Source organism: Oncorhynchus masou, chromosome 17 (assembly GCF_036934945.1).
Source record: "Oncorhynchus masou masou isolate Uvic2021 chromosome 17, UVic_Omas_1.1, whole genome shotgun sequence".
Classification (NCBI taxonomy): Eukaryota; Metazoa; Chordata; class Actinopteri; order Salmoniformes; family Salmonidae; genus Oncorhynchus; species Oncorhynchus masou.
In genome coordinates, this window is record NC_088228.1 from 11,381,870 (window position 1) to 11,393,010 (window position 11,141).

The window sequence follows — 11,141 nt, forward strand, 5'->3', positions numbered from 1 at the left end:
TCTGACTGCACAATCCACTGTCTCATCAGCCCAGCCAGGCAAGTGATAAACCTGATCTCCACTATAAAAAGCATCTAGACATTAAATCACATTTCTTTTAGACTAACATTTAGTTTTCAACAGCGGAGGTTTGTATAAACCTTGCCGTCTGTCTTTCCGACATTTGCAACATTGTGTCAATATTAAAATGAGATCTCCAGCTGTTCCATAGTAATGAATGTGTAGGGGTCGGGGCAAGACAGATAGGCAGGCAGCGTTTCTAAACCAGTCGAAATCATGAATCAGCTGACAATTTTTGGTGGATATATACAAAGCAATGTCAATTGAAAAAAGGAAACGAGATGCAGCTAGTTTGCAGTATTTCCAGCTTCAGTTTGAAGTGATTGTATTCGGTGTGTTTGTTGTTGGCTAGCTCCTTTGATCAACAGTGTCCCGAAGAGAGAGTAAAATGTCATTGTGAACGCACAATGTCAATGCCATCATTGCAAATAAGAATTTGTTCTTCACTAACTTGCCTAGTTAAATAAAGGTTGAATAAAAACATGATATGCCAGAAAACAGCTTAAACAAATGCAAATGCAGCTACTGTTGTTATTCTGGCTGCACTGTTTGATGTGACTGTAAGTTAGCCGTAGCAAGCAAGAGATAAGAATGTTGCCAGCCAATATGGCAATGTAAGATTTTATTTATTAATCATAGGAGAAACGTGTGTGTTTATATGTGACCTCAACTCATCAGAGTTCATCTCTTTGATTGCTGGCAGAGGAGGGTGAGGGCACGCCTCCTCCTTCCTTGGCGATGCCTGGGGGCATAGGCCGTCCCTGGCCGTCCTGCTTGCTGCTTCGCTGGGTGTTCTGCCGGTCCCAGTCGGTGGTTGTGGCCTCATCGTCCCAGATGGTGGAGGTCTCTGTGTCGCTGAAGTAGCCCGGCTCGCCAGTATAGTGGGTGGGGAAGAGGAGCAGCGGCTCCACAGAGAACGCCAGCAGGTCCCTCTGCTCAAACTGGGCCATGTACTCCTCCCTGAGGGCAAGGAGAGTTGAGGAGAATTAAAAAACAACAACACATGCCCGGTATGAAAACAAACTCTTCTCCTAGCTCCAAAAGGCCCATTGGAAGATCTGCCTGGAACCACCGCCATATTGTTTGCACCGTTTTAATCTCTACCTGGTCTCTTAAGATCAGCAAACACTGGGTTTGCAGGGACAAATGTCACTCAACAAGCATGTGCTTGGTGAATAAGGTGCTTGCGGGAGAGAGATAGTGAGAATGTGGAGACTGCAGTTAAAAGACAAAAGCCTGTCCGACCACTGGAACTCACCGTGGGTGCTTGTTGAACATGACAGGCAGGTACTCATCCACAGGTAGCATCTTGCCCAGGGCCCGGGCTCCCAGGAGCCTCTTGGCCCCCTGCAAGGAGAGGGCGTAACCCAGGGTCCAGTAGGAATAGTCAGGGTGTACCAGGTTACTGACCCCCTCCACCCAGCGCTCCGGCTGCTTCACCTGCAGCCGCTTACGCCCCACATAGCTGAGAGAGGGAGAGAAACGTCAATTTATAAAGCATTCCTAGAAAGAGAAGCCATTTTACACTATTATGCTGCATCCTAAGATCAGACACACGTTGGAATCTCGTCTGTCTGTCTGCCTGTCTATGTTCGATGTGTGTATGCAGCCAATCAGCCCTCACATCAGATCCCAGTCCAGTCCCACTCGGTCCACGTTCTCCATGATGGTCACCAGTCTGCTGCAGAAACGCGGCTCAAACCTCACATCATCCTCCAGCACCAGCACACGCTGCAGTCCCTGTTCCACCACCTAGGGGGAGACATCACAGGACAGCCACTGAGCCAGGGTGTGAATCTCCAAATACTTGATACATTAAAACAAGTGACATTGCTTTCTATCTTATATCTTTACATCTAAAGTAGTTTGAGCACTGTTACGGATCATTATCCTTTTACTGCAGTGGGATAAATCAGGGTCTCACAGAGTGATTCTTGGTGGTCTTAAACAAATCTACTTTGAAACAAAAGTATACACCTCACACACATGGTTATGGGCTTAAAAAGAAGAAGAAACATGTACCATGTCAGATATAGAGTTGAAATTTATTCAGTTTTGAGTTTGTATCCCAATATTACACTTTATATAGATCACAGAAGACTTAAATGCAACAAAACCATTTGACATAAAAACACAGATTTTTCGGGCCAAAAAATGAAAGGAAAGTTTATTAACTATGAACTTTCCACCCATAAGGCCACTAGAGGGAGATCTGGTCATTTGACTGCAGGAAAGGGGTGTACCGTTATCAATAAAAGTGGCAGCTATAAATATTTATTTGAATTTTTATGCAACGTTTGTGTACCTGTTCCATGTATAGACTAGATGTGTACCTGTTCCATGTATAGACTAGATGTGTACCTGTTCCATGTATAGACTAGATGTGTACCTGTTCCATGTATAGACTAGATGTGTACCTGTTTCCAGATATTGTAGTGACTGAGGAAGCAGCCGATCTCCCCTCGCGTCAGAACACGCCCCGAATACGGGTCTTTGTACCCAGGCAACATGTCTATGCCCATCGCTTGCAGCTGGGACGAGTTCAGGGCTCTGAAGAAAATAAAATATTAATAAAACATAATTAAATGTTCAAACCTAGCCCAGGTGCGTAGGTCTAGATTTACTACAAGTTTGCACCTGTGCAGTGTTGGCACCTGTTCTTTTTCTGATTCAATTCAGAACGGTAGAACAAAAGATCAAAGGACAATTAAGATACTGATAATACATAAAAGTTTCATGTTTGAGGAATCCACATCACATCAATCCATGCTCACTTTATTACATGTTTTGTTTAACCTTTATTTAATTAGGCAAGTCAGTTAAAAACAAATTCTTATTTACAATGATGGCCTACCCCGGGCCAAACCCGGACAACGCTGGGCCAATTGTGCGCCGCCCTAATGTACTCCCAATCACGGCCGGCTGTGATACAGCCTGGAATCTAACCAGTGTCTGTAGTGACGCCTCTAGCACTGAGATGCAGTGGCTTAGACCGCTGCGCCACTCAGGAGCCAGAGTGGAACCATAGTGGAGAGGAGTGAGGATTCAGTATGGATAGCAGGCAATGTATTCTATTTCCATCTGAAATAACAGGTGCAGAGGCTTATGTAAAGTGCTTGTGGATTGTTGTGTCGTACTTGCCATCCACCGCCTCTGTCAGTGTGATATCAATGCCCAGAACGGCAAGGGTGCTCAGCATTCGATCCCGCCGGTCAATGCGACGCTTCAGATTAATCAGAAAGATCTAGAATGAAGGCGGGGAAAACAGGTCACTAAAATCCAACTGTTCCATCCATTATCACCTTTCTCATGATGTGTATGAAATAGACGTTTCTGTGATTTCTTTCAAACAATGACAGTGGATGACTAAAGATATACCATAGTGTAGATATACAGTAGTGTAGACATACAATAGTGTAGATATACTGTAAGTACATTCTCAGTACCTCATCAAATCCCATCTTTTCCAGAGGTTTAGCTGTATGGTGCATGTATTTGGACGGCTTCATGAGGTAATCGACTGAAGAAAAATACCTGTATTAGACTCTTATTACCAGATAAAAGATAAAAGCAGATCACACTGTGTTAAGACATTTGCCATCTATGATTTGTAAGGGAATTTGTCAGTCTCTCATTAATGACCAGTTTAGGGATTCTCTGAGGAGACGGGGAGAGATGGAGAAACAAAAGAGATAACAGAAGAGTGAGAATTCTGACACGGCTGTGAAAGTGAAAGTCAAACGGCATCACAGAGACTGGTCTGTAGGAGAGGGGAGATACGTTCAAATATAGTGAGGGTAGTGTGTGTGTGTGTGTGTGTGTGTGTGTGTGTGTGTGTGTGTGTGTGTGTGTGTGTGTGTGTGTGTGTGTGTGTGTGTGTGTGTGTGTGTGTGTGTGTGTGTGTGTGTGCGTGCGTGCGTGCGTGCGTGCATGCGTGTGGGTGTGTGTGTGTGTGCATCAGAGTACTCACTCAGAGCCTCGGTCATAGTGTGGCTAAAGCTCTCCACCTCCTCCTCCAGACTTTGCTCTTGCTTCAGAGGCAGTGGCAGATACCCATAATGCTCTCTATTACATATGTACATCTGCACATCTGTATGGAGTCACAGGTTTAACATTAGACACATAAAACATAATACATATAAATAATAAGTTTGTGTTTGTTTGAGCCTGCCTGGAGTGCCACATTGCCCGGCTATTCCACTGGTTCCACTGCGCCAGACAAGCTCAATCAAGCGCAACTAAAGTATTTGAAAGAAAACAATGACTATTTGAACTAAGATATGACACACATTCAATACACAGTAAGGAAACTGAGCATTTTAACACAATTCATTATGACTCTATGACTGACCTGCCCGCCGCGCGGAGAAGGCGAAGACCATGATGTCATCCAGGGGGAAGGTGTAATCGTGGTGTGGAGGGTGGAAGGCCAGCGCCCGGGTGGCGCTCCGCCTCAGGTCCACCATGAAGGTAGAGTGCACCATGGGAACAGCGAAGCAGCCCTGGCGTTTCCAGTTCCTGATGGGGATGTACTCAGGGGTGCGCTTGTAGTAACCCTAAGAAGGCAGGAAGAGACACAGTGGATCAGAGAAACTTAAATAGAATCCCCAGGGACAATTCGGCCCATCGTTACATTTTCTGTGGCCCCTTGACATAAATGCATTTTAATGAATAAAAAAACTTCAATGGTATGCTCCCCGGAAATGTGAATAATTTAAGTCTTCAAATACAATGGTGAGCAAACACAAAAGCAAGATGGTATAATACAATGAATAAACAAAAGAAAACACATTTAATGAGCACTAAATGTATAAATCATCATGGGTTACAAAGATTCCTGATATCTACACTCAGTGGACAGTTTATTAGATACACCCATCTAATACTGGGTCGGACCCCCCCCCCCCCCCCCCCCTTGCCCCCAGAACATTCTGAATTCTTTGGGGTATGGAAACATTTCTCAGTTGGTATCAAGGGACCTAACATGTGCCAGGAAAATATTCCCCACACCATTACACCACCGCCACCAGCCTGTACCGTTGACACCAGGCAGGATGGGCCATGGACTCATGCTGCTTACGCTAAATCCTGACTCTGCTATCAGCATGACGCAACAGGAACCAGGATTCGTTGGACCAGGCAATGTTTTTCCACTCCTCAATTGCCCAGTGTTGGTGATCACACATCCACTTGAGCAGCTTCTTCTTGTTTTTAGCTGATAGGAGTGTAACTCTGTGTGGTCGTCTGCTGCAATAGTCCATCCATGACAAGGACCAACGAGTTGTGCGTTCTGAGATATCATTCTGCACACCACTGTTGTATTGAGCCGTTATTTGCCTGTTTGTGGCCCACCTGTTAGCTTGCACGATTCTTGCTGTTCTCCTTCCACCTCTCATCAACAAGCTGTTTTCACCCACAGGACTGCCGCTGACTGGATGTTTTTTGTTTGTTTCACCATTCCCTGTAAACCCGAGACACTGTTGTGCATGTTAACCCCAGGAGGCCGGTTCTGAGATACTGGAACCGCCTGGTACTGACGATCATACCACGCTCAAAGTCACTTAGGTCACTCGTTTTGCCCTCTAACGTTCAATCCAACAGTAACTGAATGTCGCAATGCCCGTCTGCCTGCTTTATATAGCAAACCAAGGCCACTTGACTCACTGTATGTAGGAACGATCAATTTTCATGAACGGGGTGGTGTACCTAATAAACTGGCCACTGAGTGTATCTCCAAAAAAAATGACATACTCGCTAATTTAATTGACTATCAATGCCATATAAAACTGACAAACCAGAAGAAAAAAAATGGGAAAGGACAGAAGAGCCAATCATGCAGTCATATATCACTAAGGGAAAGTGGCTAGGGGAGTAGTGATGCGAAGATGACAGAAGGGAAATCATACAGTCATACATCACTAAGGGAAAGTGGCTAGGGGAGTGGTGATGAGAAGATGACAGAAGGCCAATCATACAGTCATATATCACTAAGGGAAAGTGGCTAGGGCAGTGGTGATGAGAAGATGACAGAAGAGCCAATCATACAGTCATATATCAATAAGGGAAAGTGGCTAGGGCAGTGGTGATGAGAAGATGACAGAAGGCAAATCATCAAAGAGGAATGGTTCCATCTGTTTCCCTGCCCCTACCAAAACCCTTTTCACCGTGACACTAACTGTTATGAACTTGAGTGAAGACCCAAAAGCGGTTTTAACAGAAAACAGAGTTCTTTAATGAAAATACAGGAATGGCATAAATCCTCTTCCAACGTTGTCAGCGGAACAAAAAAGAACGTTAGTATAGTGCAGGATACTCCTGCCAGGCAGACTCCGACAGGACAGGACAAGGTGGAAGCAAACGAGACGACAGCTTGCTTCTGGCATCAAAAAACACAAACAAGAATCAGACACTGAAAGTAGCAGGAACAGAGAAAGAAATAGAGACCTAATCAGAGGGGGAAGAGAGAACAGGTGGGGAAAGAGAGAATGAGCTAGTTAGGGGAAATGTAGAACAGCTGAAGGATGAGAGACAGAGAAGGTAACCTAAAAAGACCAGCAGAGAGAGAGAATGAAGAGAAAGGACAGGAACAGACATAACAAGACATGACACTAACAGAGCCAAACACAGACAGACAGACAGACAGACAGACAGACAGACAGACAGACAGACAGACAGACAGACAGAGAAGTGTTATGCTTCAGATTGAATAAACATTTGGATGGCAGCTAAACAATAAAGTTGTCTTCTGAGAATGGGTCCAGTTGTGGGCCAGAAAAAGTTGGAGGGATTGTGACAGAGATTAATGAAGGGTGTACCTGTGGGGTCACACCACACCAGAAGTTGGAGTAGAGGACGCGGGACTCCAACATGGGCGCTACCACCGTTAAATTCTCTGCTATCATCTCAGTCAGCACCCGCCGGTTGGTCAGCAAGTTGTCAGTGTCCACAAACTGATTGAAGAAGGAATCATCTCAGTGGATATTCTGGGTTTCTGCGGGCTGGCTCAAGTAAAGTGAGGGGATTCACAATTGGCTATTTGTGGTACTTTCGACCAGTTACAGCTTTAAAAAATGAAGGTGTCGTTACTTTACAGTGCCTAAAACAAAACAGTTTGCCATCTCAAAATGTGATGCCTCTGTGCCCAATGACACCTACTACTGAGTGTTGTTGTCCCACTGTGTTGAGTTGTGGGTGAGCTCACCAGTATGTAATCAGCCCAGAGAGCCCTGGCTGATCTAAGAGCAGCCTGTTTTAGCTTCATCACGTGGGTGAACCGAGAGTTAGGCCAGTGCTTCGGCCCTAACTCACCCACATGCGAGCTAGGGGAGAGGGGGAGATGGAAGGAGAGAAATGAGTGGAGAGGTCTTTATTCTTGACATTTGTTGACATAGATATTGAATGATAAGAGTGCACAGTATGGGTCCTTGATAGTTATGAACACCCCAGCTTCACAGGGAAAGGTGGGTCGTCTGAGAAGAAGACATGTAAAAGGGAATGTGGAGAAAATGGAAGGATGTATTTCAGAGTGTGCTCACCTTGGTTCTTCCATGGGTGTCCACTTCACAGAGTGATACTGGCTCTGCACCCCTCTGATCCACTCCTGCAGCATGGCTGTGGTGTTGTCCACACTGTGGTCTGCAGCAGCACTGGAACAAAGTGGCTAGAGCATCAGCCCACTAGAGCTACTGGCTGGATCAGATAGCTCAGTTGGTTGGAGCATAGTGCTTTCCACACCATGGTTTTAAATTTGATTCCCATATGAGCCTTGGACCGGGTTTCTATCAGCAGACTTCTTTATTATTTCTGTCTCTCTCTCTCTCTCTCTTGCTCTCTCTCTCTCTCACTCTCTCCCTCTCTCTCTGCCTGGTCGCTGTCATTCACCAGTGCTGTGCCACTCCACTTCACATCTCACCCTCTCTCTCTGCTCCCAGACCACTATTTACTCTTCTCACATTCATCTCATATTCATCTCCGAGTATTTCGGTAGAGAGGTTGAACTCAGGCCACTTAATCCACTGACAGCAACTGGTTTTTAATAGGTTTTGCCCAATGAAAGTGCCCTCCATTCAGGGATTGATACATATTTTATTCATTTTTTTTGGTAAAATGCAGTTATAATTAGCCCATAGGGCTGGGAGATACTGTAAATGATCTATCAAACTCCACCTCAGTAACGTCCTTAGTGGAACTGAGGAATCTTTCAATTCAAAACCAAAATCTGATGCTCTTTACACAAAATCAACCAATATTCCCAAAATGAAAGCATGTGGTGTCTTCTGGAATTGGTGGACAACAATGTGACAATACATGATTGCTTTAGTTTACATCACTCAGTGAGCTAGCCATAGTCTGACTAACCATGGATATGATAAATAATTTAAAAATAATTGTATTTATTTCAAAGGGTAAAATATCTAAAAGTAAGAAACAATGTGGAACAAAATATTAAATTGAACATGTTTTACCAGATGGCGATACGATCCTTAGGATATTCCAGCCTGTCGATGCACCCCAAGAAGTAGGGAAGACTGTGCTCCGCATTGCGCGCAAGAATACTGAGCAATACTTTGGGCTTCAGCAACAAAGACTCGGGAAGGACAGGTTCTACGGGTTCAGTTATCAAGTCTTCTGTACAGGTGTTGTATGGGAGTATCCCGATCAAAATCAAGAAAAGCAATCTGAAACCCACAATTTCAAACGGCATTATTTCCTTAGGGGGTGCTCTATCTCCCTCCTGAACTACATGTACTGCAGCTGAGAATGGATGAATGGTGCAAGTCGAGTATGTGGCACTGATCTGGTAGGTGAGATGCAGACAGTGTGAAGACAACCAGTGAACTGCTGGTATAAGCCGACTATCTATCCACCCAAATATGTTTTATTATTTATGTTTTCTGGGGGTTTTCCTTGCGGTGTAGGACTACCAATTTAGACCTATCCCAGCTAAATACAAACGTTCCCACAACTTTAGAGAATGTTCCCTTAAGAGACTCATTATGTCATTACCTAACATTTTCATAGGAACATTCCCAGTGATGTGCAAGGACCGTTTCCAAGAGACCATTTCCTCAATGTCAAATAGAATTTACCTAGAACGTAGTTACCATGTTCCCAAAATATAAGATATTAATGTTCTAGACATGTTTCATAGGAACATTGCAAGAACATTCCCGTGTTCATGATGTTGAAAAAGTAGAATGTTTGGTTATGGCCCTCTGGAGGTTTGTCTAGTTCACAGCTTGTTCCTGCAATGTCCCTAAATACATTTTTACAATGTCTTCTGATGGTCCCAAAGAAACATTCTTGCCCCCCCCCAAAAAAAACATCTCTTTACATGCCACCCCTTGTTACTGTTGCCAAGCCAATCAAGGCCCCGATTGGTGAACCACTGATCCACCCAGAGCCTGTAACTTCAAATGTTTTCAACTTACATTTTTAACACATTTTGACGTACATGATTACATTGTGCATGGTCATACAGTAATTATTATTCAACATGTCCTCACCTGGGCTTTGAACTCAGAACCTCTGGGTTCACAGCATTCCGATCTTCCTGCTACACCAAAATGTCAGTGTCAGTTATCAGTTAATCTCACTATTATCTAATTGATTTTAGCAATTTTAGGATTTTCTGTATAGTTGTCTAACGTTGGTGGGGTATTGTAATAGGAGATTTTAGGGGTTTCTGTATAGTTGTCTAATTGTTGTGGGTATTGTAATAGGAGATTTTAGGGGTTTCTGTATAGTTGTCTAATTGTTGTGGGTATTGTAATAGGAGATTTTAGGGGTTTCTGTATAGTTGTCTAATTGTTGTGGGGTATTGTAATAGGGGATTTTAGGGGTTTCTGTATAGTTGTCTAACGTTGGTGGGGTATTGTAATAGGGGATTTTAGGGGTTTCTGTACAATTGTAAAAGAGAAGAGCATTAACAATCATAAATCAAGTTTAATAACAAGTTGCAAAAGGGAGACATCCCCGGCACAGAAGCAGAGAAAATGTCTAAAAGTCCTTCTCTGAGAAGGCACTTTATATTTTAATCAGACAGTAACAAATGTTCTGTAAACACCAACTCGAGAGGCTGGGAGAAAGACACAACATCAGCGGCTACAGAATCACACAGTGTCACAATATCAGTGTGCCCTTGGCTCAGTGTGGCATCGAACTTTAACCATATCACTCAACACTGGCTGATATTTGATACTGGCAGTTTAATTAACATGTAAAATGTACCAACATCCGTACTTAGTTACAGAACATCAAATACAGGAGAGGAATTAATCAAACAGAATCCCCCATTTCAGGCTTATTAGTATGTTTTAAAGGGATAGTTCACTGATTACAAAATGACACGTTGTTTTCCTTAACCTGTAAGCAGTCTATGGACAAGGTATGACAGCAATCCATCCTTTGGTTTATAGTGTCCCTGACACTGTTTCCACATGCTAACGTTTTAGCATGTGTGGCACAAATTCCATTCAAGTCATGGGACTGATATGAGCTTTTTTCGCTCATAATGTCCAAATCATCCGAAAGTATCTAAAATTGATTGTGAAGGTCAACAAAGTCACTTATAGGTGATTTTAACGATTCCCTTTTTCAATGATACAACAAGTAAGCTGAGGTACTGACCACCAGAAACACTTTGTTCCTTGGAGAGGAGTCCTCCACCAGCCTCTCCACTGCTACAGGTGGGAGGAAGAAGACTGTAGGAACTGGCTGCTTCCATGGACTCTGGAGAGCCCTGATAGAGGGGCAGAGGAAAGGAGAAGGAGCCTGTAAGCATTACTAGTCACTGTTGTACTGTTATTCTGTATTTCAGTTCACTAATATCGTAGCAAGACGTTCTGTCAACACAGTTGTAAATAACTGTTTTTTCCCATTATTTTTTTGTCTTTATTTTTCAGGCTCACTGAGTTGCTCAGGCAGAGGAAAACCAGATACCCCTTCCAAGCAAAATAGTATTTTTTCTTGTGTGTTAACTTTTTATCATTGTTTTGAACATTGTTTTGAACATTGAGAAATAATGTTCATTATTTTTTATTTTAATTCACCTTTATTTAACCAGGTAGGCTAGTTGATAA

At 43.5% G+C, this 11,141-nt stretch overlaps 1 protein-coding gene across 1 annotated transcript; it reads right to left on the reverse strand.

Annotated features, from left to right (window-relative positions):
• Positions 1-711: 711 nt before the first annotated feature.
• LOC135558453 (procollagen galactosyltransferase 2-like) lies at positions 712-8,897 on the reverse strand. The gene is made up of 12 exons (XM_064992261.1): positions 8,526-8,897; positions 7,596-7,706; positions 7,262-7,379; positions 6,876-7,010; positions 4,412-4,616; positions 4,031-4,150; positions 3,507-3,580; positions 3,198-3,304; positions 2,478-2,610; positions 1,685-1,812; positions 1,319-1,525; positions 712-1,020 (listed from the first exon to the last, which is right to left on the reverse strand). Exons 1-12 carry the CDS (start codon positions 8,762-8,764, stop codon positions 735-737), a joined length of 1,863 nt encoding a protein of 620 aa, XP_064848333.1. The 5' UTR covers positions 8,765-8,897; the 3' UTR covers positions 712-734.
• Between the last annotated feature and the right edge of the window lie 2,244 nt (positions 8,898-11,141).

Coding starts and splice junctions, on each gene's coding strand:
- LOC135558453 (XM_064992261.1), bottom strand. CDS start 8,764: ATGCCGTTTGAAATTGTGGGTTTCAGATTGCTTTTCTTGATTTTGATC. Junction 7,011..7,261: donor TCTGGGCTGATTACATACTG/GTGAGCTCACCC, acceptor TTCTTCAATCAG/TTTGTGGACACTGACAACTT. Junction 1,526..1,684: donor GGACTGGACTGGGATCTGAT/GTGAGGGCTGAT, acceptor TCCCTCTCTCAG/CTATGTGGGGCGTAAGCGGC.